We start from the raw sequence: 23,851 nt of genomic DNA on the forward strand, positions 1-23,851 counted from the left end.
AGTATATAAAGGATTCAGAATAGAAAGAATTACAGGGTTAGTATATATTACTCCAAGACAGCACCAGTTCAGTGCTCACCCTGGCAGTTATACAAACATATAAACAGAAACAAAACGAATACAAGGAAAGACTAGGGAAATGAGAAATAGCAACGCAGGGCAGAGAAAGTATACGGGGCTCTGAATATAGTATTACTTTTCCAAGGTAATGAAACCTTAGGTAAGTATTTACTCTAAGCTTGCTTTCTCACTTGTAAGTAAGGTAATGAGGTGCTTACCTAATCGGGTTTTGGAGAGAATTCAAAAAAGCAAACATGTATATAAAGGCTGATAAACTTAAATATTCTGAATAAATGTTATTATTTGAATAAAAGAGGTATGAAACAATGACCTGAAGGTAGGATAATGTCTTTCATGCCTTGATACAAAAGGTAATAAACCTTAACTACCCAACAGTTTTCATTTCATTCCACTTAGTAGTATGCTTTCAAGTAAATCTCACAACTGCCTCTCTCTCCTTGTAAGTGCACTAAATTTTTTCTTTTAATCTGCCTCAACACACCTTTACTAATGAAGGGAGGAAGCAAAAACAAAATTTGGGAGTTCAGTATTTATCACTCCATTTAACAGAGACAAAAACTAGTTTTCCAGGAGCAGGCTGGGGTAGGAATTTTCTGCAAGAATTTACCACTTATATGTGTTCCAAAGTCTATTTTACAGATGTCATCATACTGTAATACTGTTGTGTCACCGGCATTGGGAGTATAATGGGCAGCACAATTATTGAGAGAACATCCAGTAGGAAATGCCAAGCCTGCATTTAATCCATTCTCTTTTATTAACTTGCGTGAACAGTCTTCCAACTTTTCACTAAAACAAAAAAGCAAAAGGAACTTGTTTACTTTTACATTCTTATTTTTATATATTAATACCATATAGTTCACCAAGTTCAGAAAGTTTACCAAAAACCTTAAATACTTTCTGAGAATGATCTGAGCACTTTCTGAATATAAATAACAGTTCTCTGATGCTATGAAAATAGCTTATCTTTAGAAGACAAGGAACTTGATTCTGTTAGAAACAGAGAAAACACAATCCACTTTTAACTACATTTACTAGAAAATAAGAGTATAACTTAGACCAATTTAAATGCTGATCTTATTTGTTCATGTTGTATATTTTTTAAATTGTAGGAATCAGAGAATTACATGTTATACTAATCATTTATCAAAAGGAAAAACTAGAGAAATAATTACTTGGTTTTGTTACTGTATTATCATCATGTTCAGTGTTTGGGCAATTGCTCCAATACTTTTTTATTTCTTAGTATGAATTGTTAGATAGCAAAATAACATTTCCAGACAGAAAATAATCAGTAATGACTGTGCACAAAATAGGGTGGCTGAGGTGCCAATGTGTACTCCTCTTCATGGTTTTCTCATAGTGACACTAAAATAATCTAGAAGACATTTCTATAACCTTTACTTAAAGATTTAGCAAAGTGGTAATGAAAGCCAAACATTATAATTGGAGAGTTAGTACTTATAAACATGTTTTTATCATGTTCTTACAAAAAAATATTCCTTTTACCAGATTTCTATCATTGTCATCCCAGGCTTGATCCAGCTCATTACGTATTTTCTAACTTGTCGATGTGCTTCTGCAGCTTCTCGAAAATCATTCCAAATCTCTTCACTTGCCTGATCTAATGCTTTCTTTTCTTCACTTGTAGTTCTCCAAGCAGCTGTTCGCCTTTAGAGTGGGCATAGCATACTATTAGTCATAAAACAGTAGAACAAGCATAAAAGCTGAGGGAGATACAACTATATTAAGTAATAAGACAGTTCAAATAAAAATACATTACATATTCAGTTTATGTCAACAAAGTTTCTGAAATACAAAAAGCCAAACACTTGCAACCAACCCAAATGAAATTAAAACCATTTTAAGACTCTAAGGGAGGAAAAAAATCCTCCTGTGAGATTTCATTCAGTCAGAGGAACTAACACCCTGACAACAAAAAAAGATAACAAAAGAATCAGAAAAGTCTGAAGAGTCCTAGAATCAGAGTAGGTAGGAAAGAGTCATCCTTCCACCTGAGGTCTTATATACTTTAGAGACTTCAAAGGAGCACAACAACAATTTGCATTTAATTTTGCCAACAGGGTAACTACTAACCGAAGAAACTGACTTGGAAATCTGCATATATGTCCTCAAAACACATATTACATGGGTGTGCTGGGTTTTTCTAATTGTATATATAAATATAAGAGGTATTCTTCCCTGAAAGACATGGCTCACATTTTAAAACTGCCAGTGCTAACGAACTTCTTTTTTAAGAGACAGGGTCTTACTCTGTCACCCAGGCAGATGCAGTGATGTGATCATAGCTCACTATATCCTCAAACTCCTAGGTTCTTCCTGCCTCAGCTTCCCAAGCAGCTGGGAGTATATAGGTGCATACCACCACACCCAGCTAATTTTAAAAGACTTTTTATTTAAAGAAATGGGGTTGCTATGTTGTCCAGGCTGATCTCGAACTCCTGCCCTGAAGTGATCCCCCTGCCTCAGCCTCCTGAGGGGCTCGGATTACAGGCGTGAGTCACCCCATCTGACAGAATTTTTTATTTAATATCTGGGAATGAGATCCATGATTCCCTGTAAGTAGGAAAAACATTAACTGCTTTAAAACGATATATTTTTTAAAAATCTAAACAACTTTTACACTTTCTTAAATACTGAATACACAATTTGCAACTTAGTGATCACCAAGTATAAATTACACAAGTGTAAAAGTGATAACTTCAAGGTATTGCTATTTGCCTCCCCTGCTGTTTTGTAAATAAAATTTTATTGCAACATGTGCCCACTCATTTATGTACTGTCTACAGCTATTTTCATGCTACAATGGCAAAGCTAAGTAACACTCAAGGCCTAAAATATTTACTACATGCCCTTCGAAGAAAAAGTTCACTCAACTCTGCCCTCAACTACAGACCCTGGCCAAGGTGGGAGGATCACTTGAGGCTAGTAGTTCAAGACCAACCTGACTCTGTCTCTGACTCTGTCTCTACCAAAAAAAAATTAGCTGGGCATTGGGCTTACTTATCCCTGTAATCCCAGCTACTCAGGAGTCTGAGGCAGGAGGATCACTTGAGCCCAGAAGTTCAAGGACACAGTGAGCTATGATTGCACCACTATACCCCAGCCTGGGCAACAGACCAAGACCCTGTCTCTAAAAACATAAAATAAAAAATAAAAATAAGTAATAAAGAAAAAAGAAACAGAATTAAAGAAATTCTTTTGCTCAAAGTCTCGAGTTCAAATTGAAAGTTATTAACAATACAAGAAACCTAGCATCAGGGTCTGTAATTCCAGACTCCCCAAAAATTCCTTATAAGTGGACTAAAAATTTTTTTTAAATCTGCCTCACACCTTTACTAAGAATATTATTTTCCTACATTTGATCTTATTTTGTTCAGTCAATTAAACAAAGTATAGCAATTAAAGCCAGGCACAGTGACTTACTCCTGTGATACCAACAGTTTGGGAGGCCAAAGTGGGAGGATTGCTTGAAGACAACAGTTCAAGACAATCCAGGGTGACACAGTGAGACCCTGTCTCTACCAAAATATATACATACACACATACACATATATGTGTGTGTGTGTATATATACACATACACATATGTGTGTGTGTGTGTGTATATATACACATACACACATAAACACACACACACACACACACACACACACAAAATAGGCCAGGTGCAGTGGCTCATGCCTAAAATCCCAGCCGTTTGGTAGGCTGAGGCAGGAGGACTGTTTGAGCCCAGAAGTTCAAGGCCAGCCTGGGCAACATAGCAAGACTCCATCTCTACAAAAAGAAAACACAATTTTAGCCAGGCAAGGTGGTACATGCCTGTAGTCCCAGTCACTTGGGAGACGGGTGGGAGGATCACTTGAGCCCCAGAAGTCAGGCTGAACTGAGCTATGATCTCACCACTGCACTCCAGCCTGGGTGACAGAATGAGACCCTATCTCAAAAAACAGTAATGGCCGGGCGTGGTCGTTCACAGCTGTATCCTAGCACTTTGGGAAGCCAAGTGGGGCAGACTGCATGAGATCAGGAGCTCGAGACCAGTCTGGGCAACATAGCAAAACCCTGTTTCTACTAAAAATACAAAAAGTTACCCAGGCATGACAGTGCACACCTGTAGTCCCAGCCACTCGGGAGGCTCAGGCACAAGAACTGTTTGAGCCCGGGAGGCAGAGGTTGCAGTGAGCCAAGACTGCACCACTGCACTCCGGCCTGGGCAACAGAATGAGGCCCTGTCTCAAAAAAATAATAATAACAATTAAAATGTATGCATATATCACATAAAGTCCTTCCTTTAAAAACTGGTGCTTAAAGGGTAAGAAATAAAGCACATTTTAACTCTGATTACAAGAAGGAACTATAGTTGATTCCCAGTTGATAGAGAAAATTCTTACAGAATAATATCACCTAATAAATGCAGAAGGAATGAAAGAATTAAAAACCCACCATTTTGCCGTTACCAATGAAATAACCATAAAAGCAAGGATCATCAATGGATATTAAAAGAATTAAGTGAAAAGTTGTTAAGAAAAGGATATTCCTTTCTTCTCAAGTTTGCATAAACTAAATAGGAAGAAAAGGAAGGAAGATAGATACTCCAAATGATACCAAAGTAGCCCCACAGATTACTTGGAAACTGCAAAAGCAAAAGTACCTTTAAAGGGGAAAAAAAAAAAAAAAAAAAAAGAGTTGGCCGTCACATTAATCAAGAGGTAAAACACAATAAAACAGTAGGATAGCCTGACATTACATCTAATATAGCAGAATATGGTACAATGTGAAGGTCATAATCACTTATTTCATACCTTTGTTAAAAATGTTTAACCTAAATCCAATCTAAGCCCATTAACACCTAATTCCGGTTTACAGAAAACACAGAAATAGAGAAAAAAGTTCAACATCCCACAAGGAAACAATCGGAGAAATCCCACATGAGACGTTCTACAACTGCCTGGTTGCTTCAAAGAGATGGGGCACTGAAAAGAGAAAAAGGTGAGGCCTCTAACCATATGCAATGAGAACCTCAAGTGGATCCTGGTTTTAGAAAGTAAACAAACATTACTGTAACTATTAAAAATTTGTTTCAAAACTACTTGGGAGGATAAGATGGGAGGATAACTTGAGCCTAGAAATTGTAAACCAGCCTGGACAATACAGCAACACTCCATCTCAAAAAAATAAAAATAAAAAAAGGTTTCAAGCTATGTGTGAGAAGAGTTCACAACAGTCGTGTGGATACACTCAAAACAACTACCCACAAGTTAATAATTACAAGAGGAAAAAATTAGTACACTTGAGAAACTGGCTAATACTTTAAACAAACGGTAAAAATCAAACATCACCAATAAGGAACAAACTGACATTGTATGTCTCTTGATATAACACCCTGAAAAGGATACTGTATATACATTACCTAGTATTACAGCCAAAAATGCAGTCTGATCTCAAATGGCCCAGAAAAAAAATACTATGCCGGGTGTGGTGGCACACGCCTGTAATCCCAACACTTTGGAAGGCCAATGCAGGAGAACTGCTTGGGCCCAGAAGTTCCAGGCTACAGTGGGCTATAATCACACCACTGTATTCCAGTCTGGCTGACAGAGTGAGACCTTGTCTCAAAATAAAACAAAAAAAGAAAAAAAAACTATATATATACAGACTCACCAATTTAACATTTTTCACATTTGCCTTATATCTGTCTTCCAAGGAGAAAATGGAATGTTATTTGTATATGACAATATGCATACTTGTTATATTTCACTGAGATAGAGAAGAAAAAAACAATGTGGCAAAACAAAGGAAATCTAGGTGAAAGGTATGTGGGAATTCTTTGTACTATGCTTACAGCTTTTCTGGAAGTATAAAATTATTTCAAAATGAGAAGTTTTTTGGGTTTTTTTTGAGAGAGAGTTTTGCTCTTGTTGCCCAGGCTGGAGTACAATGGTGTGATCTCAGCACACCGCAACCTCCTCCTCCTCCCAGGTTCAACAGATTCTCCTGCCTCAGCCTTCCAAGTAGCTGGGATTACAGGCATGCACCACCACGCCCAATTAATTTTGTACAAAATAAGAAGTTTTTAAAAACACACTTAACCTAGAGTAGTTTCAAAGGTGAGTTATTTGTGATAATTCATTCACTTTCCAATAAAAGTTTATTAATAAAACAATGAAGGAAAGATACAAACTATATCAAATCTGTAAGAATACTGAATCTGATCCATTTGCAAATAGTCAAAACTGGTTATATGAATGTAAAAAGTATTGAGTTTTATTAAAAAGCAAACACACCATACTATCTTATACTTATTCTGTATTTCTCCAGGATAACATACAATACTGCAATATTTATGACAATTACTTTGAAAAGTATTGTAACATGTAATTAATATCTCCCTTATTATTTCAAAAACAGAAGTTATTCTTATTTAATTTCAACAGAAGCTGAGAGTAAGGAAAAGGAAGTTTTGAGGTTTACAAAATCTCATTTTTTTCACGTATTAAATACCACTTCAAATGTTGCACAATATTCACATTGTTAAAAGTATTAACAATCTGTTAACAAGTATAAGAAATCAATTGCTTTCCTCCACTCTAGAGAAACAGAAATGGGATTAAAATATTTAACTCATGTCACTAACAAAACCATAAAACACTTAAGAATAAATTTAACTAAAAGGGCTAGAACCTACCTGAAATAAAAATCGCATTAAGTGAAAAAAAAGTATCAAAAACATTCCATGACATTGGATAAGACAAGGTGATAAAACTATCAATTTTCAGAAACTAATACATAAATATAAATGCAATTCTGATAAGAATTCTAACAAGGACATTTGTGTGTATGTGTGTGTGTGTGTGTGTGTGTGTGTTTAAGACTACACGACTGAGAGTAGCTAAGTATTAAAAAGAATTGTTTGGGATATCAAATTAAAATGGTGTTAGCGTAAGAAACAGATCAGTGGAGCAGAGTAAATAATCCAGAAACTGATTCCATTACATACATGGGAATACAGCATGTGACAAAGGTGGTCATTCAATTCAGTAGGATGGATTATTTAATAAACAATAAACTGACTCTGCACTGGAAAGAAATATAAAATTAGTGCTCCCAACCTTACACAAAAAATTCTAGATTAAAGATGTAATAAAATACAAAATAGGTGTTCAAGAAAATCTAAGAGACTACTGGGAACTCGGAAGTATTAAACATGGACATATAATGCATTTAAATATTTAAAACTTCTGGAAGAGCAAAAGATATAAACAAAGCCTATGATCAAAAGATGCACGAAATCACTAGTAGTATAAGAATCGGAAATCATTAATACATTCTTTGATTAATCAATCTCACTCCTAAAAAATTATTTCAGAATATAACTACCAGTACATGAGAGAGAGAGAGAGAAAAATACACTACATATCCAGCTACCTATTTACCTAAGGAGGTTTACTGCAGAATGGTTTATAGTGGCAAAATTATTGCAGACAAAAGCAATGGCCATCAGCTAGAGAATGGTGGAATAAAGTGCGGTACACTCACACCATGGAATATTATGAAGTCATTCAAGATAATAATATAACTATTCTAACTGACTTGGAGGAACTTCCAAGGGTTAGCCCTGAATGAGAAAAGATGGAGGAAAGTGTGCCTATGATTCCATTTTTGTAAAACAAACAATGATCAAACATTCCCTTACATAAACAGACAGATGTATACATATATGAGCATAGAAAAAAACATGGAAGGCTACCTGCTAGGTGGTTAACATGGGTCTGGAAGGAAGGAAAAGAAGAGGGAACAAGCAAAAAAAAAAAAAAAATTAAGAGATTATATTTAAAAATAAATGTGATCATATCATGTGTACTATAAGAATTTATTCATGTAAAATTATCTGTATCTGTGGCATTTTAAAAATAGGTGCTTTTAAGATAGGGACAACAGATGATTTCAAATTCAAAGAAAAGAAGCCCATGCCATATAATTCCAGAATTTCACAGACTTATTCCCTAAGAACATTCATAACTGGAAATGAGGGAGCAGGTGGTAATGTAACAACAGTATGTTCTTTCTTCTTTTCTTTTTTATGCTTAAAAAAAAAAAAGGTGTCTTTATAGGCCAAGAAAACAAGAGCTACAGTAGAAGCTTTCTTAACCAACGACTGCAACCACTGGATTAAACAATACTCTTAATTCCCTCTGTAAAACATACTGATCAATGTCCACGATATTATAAATACTGTGGGTGACAGGTTATTACTCTAAATAACAGGAACTAGCTTGCTTTATGTTTACTATGCATCTACTCTTCCAAGTGCTATGCATATATATCATTCCTCACAATGACCCCGCAGAGTACCCATTTTACGGATGAGGAAATAAAAGCACAGATGTGATAATTACTTGCCCAAGTCACAAAGCTAATAAACATTAGAACTGGGACTCCAATGCAGATAGTTTGGTCTCAGCTTCCATGCTCTCAGTATGTCTGCATAATGCCACTTCTGCTAACCATGTGAAATGTATCCTTACAGAACACCTTAAAGAATCAGGTGAATCTGTTCCCAAGACTGTTTAAGTCATCTGTACTTGTTATGGTAATGATGTGATTTAATAATGTTATATTGACTGGGTGCAGTGGCTCACCCCTGTAATCCCAGCACTTAGGGGAGGCCAAGGCAGGCGGATCACCTGAGGTTGGGAGTTCAAGACCAGTCTGACCAACATGGAGGAACCCCGTCTCTACTAAAAATATAACATTAGCCAGGCGGGTGGTGCATGCCTGTAATCCCAGCTACTGGGAGGCTGGAGCAGGAGAATCGCTTGAATCCAAGAGGCAGACGTTGCAGTGAGCCAAGATCCCAGCACTGCACTCCAGCCTGGGCAACAACAGTGAAACTCTGTCTCAAAAAAATAATAATAATAATATTAAAAAAACTGTTTCCATGAAAACTAACTACCCTGATAAATCTCAATAAGGATAAGTCATCAAAAAATACTTCTGTCAAATTAAGTGTAGGTAAGAACTATCAAAAGGTTTCAGGGAAAAAAAGTAAAGATATAGTAGACATCAACCCTTTTGTCACTCAGAAACCCCAAATGGAATTGTAGATAACACGTTATGAATACATATGAGGGGGGAGGAAAGCACTAATCCATATCCAAATTTCAAGAGAGGTGAAAAACAAATTTAAGTTAACCTTTATCTACAAGAATTTTTATTTTGTGATCCTCAGTTGAATATACTTTTTAAATGACCAATAACCTGCTATTGGTCCCAATCATTTTGGATAAGAGGGCTTCTACTGTATCTTCTTTACGACAAATTTATAAGCATTTATTAAAGTAGTGGAGCAAAGTTCTGAGAAATGTCAAATCTGCTTTATTGCTAAGCTATAACTGTCAAAAATTAAACTGGAAGTGATTTGATGATCCTTACCCATCTTGTGTGGGTGGGTATTCGCATTCTTGTCCTTTGGGAAATACACCATTAGGATACAGGTCACATATTGGAACTGAGGGAGGGTCTGTTTGAACTTTTGCTGTGAGATACAAATAAAGCATTAACTTCTGTAGTTAAAAATAAAATTAAGCACTTATTAGAGTTTTCTCAGTTCCTAATGGTTGTTATATGTTCTGATTTTAAGGAACCTCCTCCTTGCTGTCACAGTTAAAAGCAGAAGATACTTCACGCTGGCCACCTCCTCACTGATTTATTGCTGCTTGGGAAAAAGAAATTTTTAACTCCTCAGAACTCCACTATGTATTTAAACAGTACATGCCTTGGCAAAAAGCACACTTACTAATGTTTTCATCTTCATTCACTATACTAGAGATGGAATAGCATAGAGAGGTTGGCTTTCACAAGTACAAACCAAAGTAATAAGAAGTCCTATAGCAATAAAATGAAAATATAAACCTAATATATATTAATAAGAAAAACTATTATTTCAAGAGTATATTAGGTATAAAAGTTAAGAGCATACATAATCAATTCTGGTTTTCTGAAATGTTGATTTTTGTCAAACTATTTTATCACTCCAACATTATCTCATCTACAAATCTGATAAAGATGCCTTCTATATTGTGCATAAATTACATGGTAAGGGACTTAAAAAGATCATTAGAGAAAAAATATACAATTTGTTATCAGAATATCAAAGTTAAAGTCTAGTCTTTACCACTTATTAGCTGTGACTTGAACAAATGGCTAAATAGTACGAATCCTCAGTTTCCTCATCTACAAAATGAACGATCAGATGAAATCCTGGATAACCTTTGAAAATTATAATGTATTACATCCAAGTCATTATATAAAACTATGAATTATCTGTAACAATCTGTACTATAGTTATCATTAACTATCATTTATAATTTTCCCACTGTATAGATGAGGAAAATGAGGGCACTGAACTGTCCATGATTATACTATTTGGCTTGTTCCAGAAATGATTCAAGAAGTCTACCAGGATATAAAAAATTAACAAATAAGAGACATTCAAAGTAAATTAGTAAAAACCAAAACAAGAACATAAAAGAGTACCTGAAATGAGGCCAATACAAAAACCACAAATTTGGCTCAAAGCCCTTTAGTAGCCAACATTAAAAAATATATATATATTATTTGCACAAGTCACAGTTTCTGAGATGAAACAGACTGATACTCAGAAAAAAAACACAGTTATTCTTGATACTAAGCAGAAAAAAAAAAGGAGTACATCATAAAGAAATATAATGAACAGTACATTCAGCAACATCCTCAGAGGAAGCACAACAAAGGTTAATGGCATCATACTTAAACATCTGTCAGAAGAATTCTATCAAGGGCAAATATAAAACAGTCTTCTAATAACACTCTTCCCTACTAGTCTGCCTTCAGAAGGGTGCAATTTTAGAGTATTTAGAGAAATAGGTATCTCTCTTTTTTTTTTTTTAAGAAATAGGTATCTCTTAATTCATTCTCAGGTAATACTATTTCTCATAGCCAAACTTTTAATAATTTTTTTTAATGGAAAGAATCGGACATACAGCCCCTGGAAGATTCCTGGAATGCAAGTATCCTGTGCTCATCAAATATAGACTCATGGGCACTCACAGGCTACGAGAATAGTTGACATCCTCTTCTTAGAGTAGAAGGATCTAGTAACGATGGATGCCTGAACGCAAAGGCTATCCCACCACCACCTGGAGACCAGGGGAATCACCATTAAGCCCCCAAAATTCTGACTCAAAATTTTAGCCAGAAAATTTTAAAAGGAAGGCATAACCAGACATTCAGTGGTCCACAACAGCCCAAATGGCATCCAAGATTAAAACTTACATGTTGTCATTCTCAACCCAACCTTTCTTCCTCAACACTATGAAATCTCCCTTTAGTCTCCCTAATGTATTTTCAGGCCCCTGATGATGTTTGGTTGTGGCACTTATAGAAACTCAAAACAAGTAGGATATTTTATACAAATCTCATAGTACAATATAAAAGTTATTGTTAATAATAAAGTCTCACCATACGCACACATTTTAAATAACGGGACTCCTCATTAAATACTCATCAAGAATCTCATAATTTAAAAACTGGAAGGTAAATTACAAACGATGTTTACCCTACCACCACAGTGGCACCACTTCTGCCACTCTTGACAGAATTTTTCTTTAAATTATGCAAGTTTTAAATCACAAAACTTTTAGAAACTCATCCCTAACTTGCAGTAAAATGCAACCAATTCATATTGACATCCCTTAGCTGAGTTAATAGCTAAAGAAAATACAGGATTGTCAAACCAGTTATTTTCTAAATAATTACTAGTTTCACTAAATTCTGCTTCTATTAAGCCTAAGTTTACTTCCCTAACATATATTAGGACCTTAAGAAACTTCAAACCTACTCTTCAAACCTGTCAGTGAATAACCACTTCTTTTTTTTTTTTTCGAGACAGAGTCTCACTGTGTTGCCCAGGCTGCAGTGCAGTGGCATGATCTCAGCTTACTGCAACCTCCGCCTCTTGGGTTCCAGCGATTCTCCTGCCTCAGCCTCCCGAGTAGCTGGGATTACAGGTGTGAGCCACCGCGCCCGGCCGAATAACCACTTCTAATATATCAATTAACATTAACTTAAGACACTAACGTCCTCTCTTCTTCTTCTTCTTTTTCTTCTTCTTTCCAGTTGCTCCATCTCCATCGCCATCTCCATCTAAGAAAAGACATTTCAAGTACGTGTTCATTTAAACCTCATAAGCAGAGGGACAAAGAAAGTACAAGAAGACAAGTATTTGTTCTATTCAATAAATGAATAAACATTAGTTTATTTTATCTTGTTTACATTTATTCTTTCACTGAAATAAGACATAGGAAGCAGCTCCCAGGTGTGGTGGCACATGCCTATAGTCCTAGCTACTAGGGAAGCTGAGGTGGATCACTTGAGTCCAGGAGTTGGAATCCAGCTTGGGCAACATAGTGAGACTCCATCTCTAAAAAATTTAGAAACAGGAAGCAACAGTTTAGCAAAGTGGGAGGTAACGTTATCTAGGACTTACGCGGGTTGAACTATATGAAAATGCCAATACTTGACTATTTTTGACTTAAAAAATTGCCATTTCTTTTCTTTTCTTTCTTTTTTTTTTTGAGACGGGGTCTAGCTCTGTTGCCCAGGCTGGAGTGCAATGGCACAATCTCAGCTCACTGTAACCTCCACCTCCCAGGTTTGAGTGATTCTCGTGTCTCAGCCTCCCAAGTACCTGGGATTACAGGTACATGCCACCATGCCTGGCTAATTTTTTGTATTTTTTTAGTAGAGATGGAGTTTTGCCATGTTGACCAGGCTGGTCTTGAACTCCTGACCTCAACTGATTCGCCAGCCTTGGCCTCCCAAGTCCTGGGATTATAGGCATGAGTCACCATACCCAGCCTCAAAATCACCATTTCTTATGTTCAATCTTATGAAATTATCAGAAACCTAGCAAGCAGAAGAGAACAGCAGAAATACAAATATTAGGCTAGGTACAGGGGTTCACAACTGTAATCCTAGCACTTTGGGAGGCCGAGGTAGGTGGATCACTTGAGCCCAGGAGTTTGAGACCAGTCTGGACAACATGGTGAAACCCTGTCTCTACTGAAGTACAAAAAAATTATCCAGGTGTGGTGGTATGCACCCATAGTCCCAGCTACTTGAAAAGCTGAGATGTGGGAGGATCACCTGAGCCAGGGAAGTCAAGGCTGCAGTGAGCTGAGATCCAGCCACCGCACGCCAGTCTGGGTGACGGGAGGGAAATCCTGTATCGTAACAACAATAAACCCAAAACACAAATATTGCTGACTTACTCATTACGGATTTTTAGATCCAAAACCTAACAAAAGCACAAAAAAAAAATAAACAAAATTATAATATAATTCACATATCATGCACTATAATGTTAACAGTAACCTTCTTCATTCCATTAAGTGTTTGTTGGGTTCTTAAGTGCCAGGCAATAGGGACAGAAAAATAAGAAGTTACTTTTTTTTTTTTTGAGATGGAGTCTCGCTCTGCCGCCCAGGCTGGAGTGCAGTGGCGCGATCTCAGCTCACTGCAAGCTCTGCCTCCCGGGTTCACCCCATTCTCCTGCCTCAGCCTCCCAAGTAGCTGGGACTACAGGCACCCGCCACTACGCCCGGCTAATTTCTTTGTACTTTTAGTAGAGATGGGGTTTCACTCTGTTAGCCAGGATGGTCTCGATCTCCTGACCTCGTGATCCGCCCGCCTCGGCCTCTCAAAGTGCTGGGATTACAGGCGTGAGCCACCGCGCCCGGCCAAGATAGTTTCTGTTCTAGAGAAACAATAGTTTTTTCCAGACTAAAATCGGTTACGTATCTCGAAGTATTTGTTTTAGGTTGTGACTAGTGTATGTAGCACAACCTAAAAAAATACTTCAAGATACATAACCAATATTAAACATACACGAAAAAAATCTTTCCATCTGTGTGACTTTGGGCAAGTTATTAGTCTCTCTCTACCCTGGTTTCTTCATCTTTAACATGGAACAAAAAGGTCCTTCTTGGATACTTTCATCCTTTTGAGGCTAATTACCTTATTTAATGTCCAATGTCTGTATTCAGTACAGAAAAACAGCCACCATTTATAGACCTTTGTGCCAGGATGGTAGAAGAGCCAGGATCTGAATATTAATCTGTATATGTTTATAGTTCCAACCATTATACCATGTTGCAATTTGTGCTTTTACATGTCTTTTCTTCATAGTATCCCAGCATATTCTTCATAGGCAGAGATGGTTGGTTTTTTTTGTTTTTCTGTGACAGGGTCTCCCTCTATTGCCCAAGCTGGAGTGCAGTGGCAGGATCACAGCCCACTGCAGCCTCAATCTCCCAGACTCAGGAAATCCTCCCACCTCAGCCTCCTGAATAGCTGAGACTACAGGCACGCACCACTATACCTGGCTCATATTTTTTAATCTTTTGCAGAGACAAGGTCTCACTAAGTTGCCCAGACTGGTCTCGAATCGCATTTCAGCCTCCCAAAGTGCTGAGATTACAGGCATGAGCCACCAGGCCCAGCCAGCAGAGGCTGTGTATGTTTATTTGTATTACTACTATGCCCAAATCAATTCATATCTGTTGAATGACAACTGGAAATCCATATTACAAAAAAAAAAAAAAGAGTCTCAAGCTTTTAAGCTTTGCCTTGCACTATCTAGAAACATTAATTCTAAATGAACCATAGACCTAAACGTAACAGCTAAAAATATATAAAACTTCTTGGAGAGAACACAGAACATCTTTGTAACCTTAGAGATAGCAATGACTTAACTTTTTAGACAGGACACGAAAAGCACTACCCATAAATTTAAAAAACAGAAAATTAAAACTGTCCTATAAGCAATACCATTAACCAGGTGAACAGCCAACTCATAGAAATATCTGTAAAACATATTATCTGATAAAGAACCTGCATCCAGAGTATACAATGAACTATTACAATTCAATAGGATGACAAATAACCCAATAAAACATGGACAAAAGACGTGAACAAACACTTTACCAAAGATAAAGGAAAAAGCAAATAAAAACATGAAAAGATGCTCAGTATCATTAGGGAAGTGCAAATTAAAACCACAATGACAAAGCACTACATACCCGTTATCAAAGACTAAAATGTTAAAACAGACACATACCAAGTCCTTACAAGGATACAAACAACCTGAAACTCTCAACCATTGCTGAGAAGAATGCAAAACAGTACAGCCACTTTGGAAATCAGACAGCTTCTTATGAGTTTAAACACATATTTACCATGATAGGCAACCCAGTCCTATTTACCCAAGAGAAATGAAAACATATCTACACATAGACTCATATGCAAATGTTCATAGTAACTTCATTCACAATAGACCAAAACTGTAAACACCCCATATATTGTTCAATGTAAAAGGGTAAACATATTAGGACTACTACTCAGCAATAAAAAGGAATGTGCTATTGATATATGCACAACTCAATGACTGTCAAAAGTACTATGCTAAGTAAAACAAGACAAACACAAAAAACTACATACCAAATAATTCTATTTACAGGATACTCCAGGAAAGGCCAAAACTAGGATCAGAAAACGTATCAGTGATTGCCAAGGGTTAGGTATCGTGCAAGAGAACCGACTACAAGAGACACAACTTTTTTCTGAAGATGGAAATGTTAAATGGAAATGGTCTGTATTTTAGGTTGTGGTAGTAGTTACACAACTGCGTACTTTGTCAAAACTCACCAAACTATACACTTAAAAAGGGTGACAAAATGCTGTAATCACAGCACTTTGGGAGGCTGAGGCGGGTGGATCACTTGAGGCCAGGAGTTCGAGACCTGCCTGGCCAACATGGTGAAACCCTGTCTCTACTAAATATACAAAAATTAGCTGGGACTGGTGGCGAGCACCTGTAATCCCAGCTACTTGGGAGGCTGAGGCAGGAGAATCGCTGGAACCCAGAAGGCAGAGAGAGGTTGCAGTGAGCCTGAGATCGTGCCCACTGCACTGCAGCTCTGGACCAACAGAGTGAGACCTATCTCAAGAAAAAAAAAAAAAAAAAAAAAAAAAAAGAAGTGACTATTATTTTAGGGAAATTATATGTTAATGAGCCGGACTCAAAATGTATTGAATGAATTACCTCCAGCGCATTGTCAGATGCCCACAGGGTCAACTTTTTATACCAATACCCCAGTTTCCAATTCAGCACATCTAAAATTAAACTTACTACCCTCGGCCTGCAAATCTCTTCCCCAATGTCTAACTGGCTCTTTCCCAACTTCACTATTTCAGTCAACAGCACCAACATTCTGCCATCCAAGTTCAAACTCCCAGAGTCCACTAATGCCTTACTCCTGCTCCCAGAATGCAAGTCTCCAAGTCTTTTGAATTCTGCTTCCACACTACGGGTCAATGGATCCATCCTCTCCATGCCTATTTATGACTACCAGTTTACATCTTCATTACCACATGCCTGGACTATTTCTAAGAGGCCTCCAAAATGATCTCTTCCTTGCCTTTCCTACACACCCCTGTATATTGATAAAGCCTAAATTATTATTTCATAACATTGCTTTTTTGTTAAGAGACAGGGTCTCACTATGTTACCCAGGTTGGAGTGCAGTGGCCAGTCACAGGTGCTTTCGTAGCACATTGAAGCCCCCAGACTCAAAGATCCTCCCATCCCAGCCTCCCAAGTAGCTGGGATTATAGGCACCAGCCACTGTGCTTGGCTCATAACATTTCTTAAAAATCCTCCAAGGTGGCCGGGCACGGTGGCTCTCGCCTGTAATCCCAGCACTTTGGGAGGCCGAGGTGGGCGGATCACAAGGTCAGGAGATCGAGATCATCCTGGCTAACACAGTGAAACCCCGTCTCTACTAAAATACAAAAAATTAGCCAGGCGTGGTGGCAGGCGCCTGTAGTCCCAGCTACTCGGGAGGCTGAGGCAGGAGAATGGGGTGAACCTGGGAGGCAGAGCTTGCAGTGAGCCGAGATCCCCCCCCCCCCCCCCAGCCCGGGCAAAAGAGCAAGACTCCATCTCAAAAAAAAAAAAATACAAAAAACCTCCAAGGCTCCCTCAGTCAATCACCTCATACGGCAAGCTTGTATTACCACAATGCTTCAAATGCTTTCTTAACATTACCCCAACCCAAAACAATTTCTTTTGTTTGGTTTTACTCAAGTTTTATTCCTTCCAATGAGCCTTCCTTCAGCATTCAGCCCACAATTATACCACCAAATTTCAATAAATTTTATTATAGGTACCCAAATACCCTCTCACCTCTAGGTTTTGTCTGTCAACCATATCTTTAGTTTTCTTTTTTTCTTATTTTTTGAGACATAGTTTCACTCTTGTTGCCCAGGTTGAAGTGCAATGGCACAATCTCCACTGGCAGCAACCTCCACCTCTCAGGTTCAAGCGATTCTCCCGCCTCAGCCTCCCAACTAGCTGGGATTACAGGCACCCACCACCACACCTGGCTAATTTTTTGTATTTTTAGTACAGACAGGGTTTCACCATGTTGGTAAGGCTGGTCTTGAATTCCTGACCTCAGGTGATCCATCCACCTCGGCCTCCCAAAGTGCTGGGATTACAGGCGAGAGCTAATGTACTCAGTCTCGTTTTCCATTAGGAGAAAGACTTTGAAACACTACCTTTCAATTCCCTCAGAGACCTAACAACAGGTAAGCAGTATTGACTGACTCTGATTACTGAAATAACTACAAATACTCCTAAAATCCTCTTTAACACATTTAAGATTTCCAACTTGACGGGCAACTTTGTAGAGATGTAACAGAACAAGATACACTTCAAGATTAGCACTGTGATTTTTTTGGGGGGGGGGTGGTGGCTAGAAATGGGGTATCACTATGTTGCCCAGGCTTGTCTGGATTACAAGCATAAACCATCACACCCAGCTAGTATTTTTTAACTAGCCTGATAGGCCCAGGAAGCATTATGACATTGTATACATAGTGGGTCTATAGCAACCTATTATATTGCCTTGAATTTACAAAACATTTTCTTGTGAAGAGCTCAAAATAAGTTCATAATCTAAAGCATACGCCAATGTAGAATGGAGGTTTAAGGAAGAGGAAAAGCTAATAATTCCCTTGAATCTTGGCATTTTTCTCCACCAAATGTTCACTATAAGCTTCTCGAAGGCAGAAAACATATCACTTTAAAGGAAAACAACTACTCTACATTACCCTAACACAATAATTAAAGTACAGCCCCAACTAATGGTTAAAGACCTAACCCTAGGCTGGTGGTGCTTGAAGTGGAGCAGATGTTCTCAGCAGTAGGCAATCACAAATAAAAAGAATGGGAAAGCTCATTTTTCCTCTGCCAAAAGAGGGTGGAAAAAAGTAAGTTTTCTTACCTGTCTCTTCCTCCACTGTTTTACTGATAACATCAATTAGCAGTTGCTGTCTTAAAAAAAATTTTATTGTACCCAAACACCCACAAGGAGTTAGGGTCAAGGAATTTACAATAAAACTTAGTGCACTCCTATATGATCCTTTGAGAATGAAAAGAGGTAATTTTGGTATAGATAGTAAAAGGAACAGGCTGGACACAGTGGCTCAGGCCTATAATCCCAGCACTTTGGGAGGCCGAGGTGGGCAGATCACTTGAGGTCAGGAGTTCGAGACCAACCTGGCCAACATGGTAAAACCCCATTTCTGCTAAAGATACAAAAAAATTAGCTGGGCATGGTGGCAGGCACCTGTAATCCCAGCTACTTGGGAGGCTGAGGCAGGTTGAGCCTGGGAGGTTGCAGTGATCCGAGATCACACCACTACACTCCAGCCTGTGTGACAGAGTGAGACTAGGTCTCAAAAAGGGGGGGGGGAAAAAAAGAGACAGAGAGAGAGTAAAAGGAACAAACATGCAGTCAGGCACTAGGTTTGAAATTCTGGCTCTATTCTACACATAGTAGCTGTGTCACTTTGGGTAAATCATGTAACTACCCCTTCCCTATCTGTAAAATGAGATGGCTGGGTAAAGCCATGAGGGGCTGGGTAAAGTCAAAATAAATAGGAAAAGATAGTCCATTACTAAAAAACAAAATGAATATATAAGCACAAGTAGGTTACTTTGCTTGGTTTTGTGAGGTTAAAATGTGAATGTATGTGAAAATAACCTAGGAAAGTACTTAGTACATAGTAATTCTTCAGTAAGTATTAGTTAAATAATCCCTCAATCTTACTAATACTCACTACTTTGCCTTCTACCAAGTATATTTTTAAAACTTGAGATCTGTCCTATCTGAACAGCTAATTAACACACCGAACTTTTTCAAGACTTACTAATAAACACCTTTTCCTTTTTAATCTGTGACATTAATTGAGGCTCTAACAAGTGAAATAGAGAAAAGACTATCTGGGTAAATTTTGATGAAGGAATATCACATTTTCTAGCTTGTCTTTCTTTCCTTTTCTTTTCTTTCTTTTTTTTTTTTGAGACAGTCTCGCTCTGTTGGCCAGGCTGGAGTGTAATGGTGCAATCTCAGCTCACTGCACCTCCATCTCCCAGGCTCAAGCAATTTTCCTCCCTCAGCTTCCCAAGTAGCTGGGATTACAGGTGTGTGTCACCACGCCTGGCTAAATTTTTTTTTGTATTTTTAGAAGAGACGGGGTTTTCACCATGTTGGCCAGGATGGTCTTGAACTACTGACCTCAGGTAATCCGTCCGCCTCGACCTCCCAAAGTGCTGGGATTACAGTTGTGAACCACCACGTCCAGCTACATTTTCTAGCTTTTCTAACCACAAAGATCAAATTAACCATTTACCGTCGTCATCTTCATCTCTTTCTTTATCTTCCAATGCTTGTCTTTCCAACTGTCTTGCTACTTCATCCACTGAGGCTCCTGATTCTTTATCAGGTTCCTGTTCCCCTGCTGATCAAAACAAAACAGCAGAAATCGAATCTAATACAGACACTTTCCCACTAGAATATGCTCTAATGATCTTGGAAAACTTACAAATCCTTTTCTCAGGAAACAAAAACAGAAACATTATTGTGAACATAACATAATTCGTTTAATGACAAAAATCTTCCATATGTACACAGTACTATCCATTCATTAATTTACTCAACAAAATATCCATTACACACACTAGCAGCTAAAAGATAAACAAAAGTGTGAACTGGTCTCTATCCTCAAGTAGTTTAACTTGTAATAGTGGTCAGCTATTAGACTCAACAAATACTTAAATACCAGATAGGTAATAGCAGCCTGGTTTCATGAAGAAGTATATCACGATGGGCTGGGTAAAGTCAAAATAAATAGGCAAAGATAGTCCATTACTAAAAAAGTAAAATGCTCAAATATCTAAGCACAAGACCAGGCCCCTGCTCTGGAAGTGATTATAACCTACCTATAGGAGCAATATGTTACATGTATTAACAGTAATAGTATCAGGTAGCACGAAATGAAGTGACATTCTGGCTATTGGAGAGAATTCATATTAACAAATACAATTGTTAAAAATACATTAGGATCAGTCAGCTGAACACCTTACGAGACGAACAGCAGTATCTGAATTTCACTCGAAATCCAGGAACAGCCACCAGAGTAATAAATTTTGCTCTGGAAGAGTTCCAGCAACGCTACAACTCTCCTTCCATTTCCATCTAATCAAAATTTCAGAAAGATGAAGATTAGCTCTCTTTGACCTCTCTCAATTTCATCTTAATCGCCTCCGACTTCTCCATTTTTCTGTTTCTCTGGGGATTTTAATTAGAAACAAGTAAAAATAATTTTTCTTAAGGTGAAGGAACTTGTGCAGCAAAAACAGACTTCCGAAAACATTTAAGTTCCTAGCTCATAATATCCAACTGTAAACTCTCAGCAGTTCTCCTTGCCTTACCAGTGGATCTAGAGGTTAAGACCTGAGAAGTTCCATTCTGAGCCACAGAATATCCTATCTGCACTGCCTGCAAGTGGCATCTAAATTCAGGTCTAAAGGCCCTGAAGCTTGGCGATGCTATGGGATTAGGCAGGTGAAAATTCGTATCACCACCACAAATTCTGCAATTAATGACAAGAGCGCGCGGGCATACACAGATGTACACACACCCCAAAAGTGCAGGCTGCAACAACAACCCCAGCGTGAACCGGGATAGTGGGGGGAGGTGTGCTCTCCATTTTATTTGCCCAACCCACCCCCACCCCCAAAGAAAATATGTCCTAGCTTGCTCCAGCAAACCAGCAAAGACGCGGCAATACGGGTCAGAATTGGATCTTTGAGGCGGCGGCCAAATCGCGCAAAAGATGGTAGGGCTGTGCTCTGTGCACAATCTCAAGACCGTGCCACGATGCGCGTGGGAGCTGAGTTCTAGTAATACAGGGGCTCAGGCCCAGCGACCCCGGAGGTACCACACGCCAACCTCAGGCACTCTTTTCTCCCCCACCAGCCCTCTAGTCCCACAGGAGATGACGCCTCTTCTCAGACTGGGAATCTACAGCCCGGCTTTGCCACCCTGTCAGGCCTAAGAATCAGTCTAGTCTGGGACTCCGGAGCCCCCGTCCCGGCCCCCTCAACGGGCCTGAGCCAAACCGTTCAGCCCTTCCCGGAGGGGACTGGGAAAACATAAAACTCTCTTTACCTGCAGAAGCCCCTTTGCTCTTCTTCTTCTTTCGTCTTTTTTTCTTGGCTGCTTCCTCAGCCGTAGAGGCAGCTCCTTCTTCTCTGTCGTCTGGATCCAGGTCGCCATTCAGGTGGCTCCCGGAGGCCGCTGCCTCCTCCACACCCGCCATGTTGCTCGAGAGAGCGCGAGGGAATGAGACAGAGCGGCTAGGGCCCGCTCCTTCTCCACCCGCCTACACCAACCACGCCGGAAGCGGCTCTCGATGGTAAGGTCGCAGGGAATGCTGGGACGGCGGACGACTCAGCTGAGGGTGTCGTGCTAGCTTCGGGCCGGGCGTGCCGGAGTCTCGGCTTGGAGCCCCTCCTGGCTGGACTGGACTGGGGCCAGACCCGACTGCTTCGTCCGGTGCCTCGGGCATTCCCGGTGCAAATCTGCTTGCGCAGGGTGAAGTTTAAAGGGGAGCTTGAGCTCTAGAGTCAGCTGGAGATGCCTGTGGAGGGGGGCAACCCGCAGGAGCAAGCGGCGTCTCTGCTGGAACGGAAATATTTTATATTTGCGTTTTTATAAATCACACAGGCAGTGGGGAAATGGGCTAAGAAATGTGTTCACTTGTACACTTTCCTATTGTCTTGACTCCACATATCTCTTAAATCTAAGATTTAATCAAATCTGCGTTGACATTCACAATCACAGCTCTCCGCGAGGCTCTGTAGGCACTGGAGAGAATTTTGGAAGCTGGAGTTCCGTGTTAGTTTCTTGTACTACTCAACCCCGGACGGTTCAAGATGGATGGGATCCCGTCACACTCCGCTCACTTTCCAATTCAGGACAAGAATGACAGGTTCTGACACACGGGGACACGGTATCTCTCATTAATGCAAAAGATCACACTCCATTTTCTCTGTTTCCGGTCACATTTCTTTTGGATTTAGGACGTTTCACCAGAAACTAATTGAATTTTGCCCATTTCTTTAATTCTTATGTTTTGAGCCTCATGTTCAAACCGCAGTTTGAGATTTAGTTTGTGGTGTAAGTGGACTGTGATTGGCTGCCTGCACCAACTCCTCAATTTCTCCTGAATATGGGTTTGTCCACCTAGAGAGTTTAGGTGTTTTCATTAGTTTTAAACTAGGCACCAAGCTTCATGGGCATCAAAAATGTCTTTAAGAGCCTTCTTGCCAATGGGTTTACAGTAAACCTCACACAGGCTCTGACCGCAGCTGCATAAATTTACATTCTCTGTCTTAAAGATTCAGGCAGCACCTATCCAATAATGCTAATAAAAACTGCTTCTCTTGTGCATATCTTTATCTATCTCTCTAAATCTATCCCTATTTAGATTTTAAATTGTTTTCCCTAGTTGATTGCTAGCAATGTAAAAGTTGGTAAACCGGCTCGGCGCTGTGGCTCACGCCTGTAATCCCAGTACTTTGGGAGGTCGAGGCGGTCAGGAGTTCGAGACCAGTCTGGCCAATATGGTGAAACCCTGTGTCTACTAAAAATACAAAAATTAGCCAGGCGTGGTAGCAGGCGCCTGTAGTCCCAGCTACTAGGGAAGCTGAGGCAGGAGAATCGCCTGAACCTGGAGAGAGGTTGCAGTGAGCCAAGATTGTGCCACTGCACTCCAGCCTGGGCAGCAAAGCAAGACTCCGTCTCAAAAAAAATAATAAAATAAAATAAAAAATAAAAAGTTGGTAAACCAAACATAACACCACAAAAATAAAAACAGAAGTAGCTGCCATGTGTCCAAAATCCTTTAAAATGCCCAGCAAGATACAGCCATACCTACTTTTCCAGTGTCTCCACTCTCTTACTATTATAGCTCCAGCTCTCAAAGCTCTTTCTGAGCTTGGAGCATTTCAAACTCACTGTTACTTTTGTCTGGGCTGCTCTTTGCTTGGCTGACATATTCACTCATTCTCTCATCCATCCATTCGTTGAATGCCTATTATAAATCTAGATCTGGCAATATTTAGAGAGCAAAAACAGAGATGATCCTTGTCATCATAGAGCCAGTTAACAAAAACAGACATCAAGCAATGATGCTAATAAAAGCAAATTTACAACTGCTGCTATGAGAGCATATTACAAAGGGACTTGTCTAGGTAGGATGGCCCGGTAGGGTTTCCTGAGAAAGTAGCAATTAGG

At 39.1% G+C, this 23,851-nt stretch overlaps 1 protein-coding gene across 1 annotated transcript in view; it reads right to left on the reverse strand.

Moving 5' to 3' along the window:
- Positions 1–22,005, reverse strand: part of METAP2 (methionyl aminopeptidase 2) — a 40,550-nt gene extending 18,545 nt beyond the window's left edge. The window contains exons 1-6 of the mRNA XM_017861749.1: positions 21,722–22,005; positions 19,902–20,009; positions 12,222–12,287; positions 9,537–9,639; positions 1,591–1,752; positions 689–870 (exon numbers count right to left, since the gene is read on the reverse strand). Coding sequence (XP_017717238.1) covers positions 689–870; positions 1,591–1,752; positions 9,537–9,639; positions 12,222–12,287; positions 19,902–20,009; positions 21,722–21,872 — 772 coding nt within the window. The 5' untranslated portion in view covers positions 21,873–22,005. The remainder of the gene's footprint in view (positions 1–688; positions 871–1,590; positions 1,753–9,536; positions 9,640–12,221; positions 12,288–19,901; positions 20,010–21,721) is intronic.
- Between the last annotated feature and the right edge of the window lie 1,846 nt (positions 22,006–23,851).

Source organism: Rhinopithecus bieti, unplaced genomic scaffold, assembly GCF_001698545.2.
Source record: "Rhinopithecus bieti isolate Rb0 unplaced genomic scaffold, ASM169854v2 scaffold_61298, whole genome shotgun sequence".
Taxonomy (NCBI): domain Eukaryota; kingdom Metazoa; phylum Chordata; class Mammalia; order Primates; family Cercopithecidae; genus Rhinopithecus; species Rhinopithecus bieti.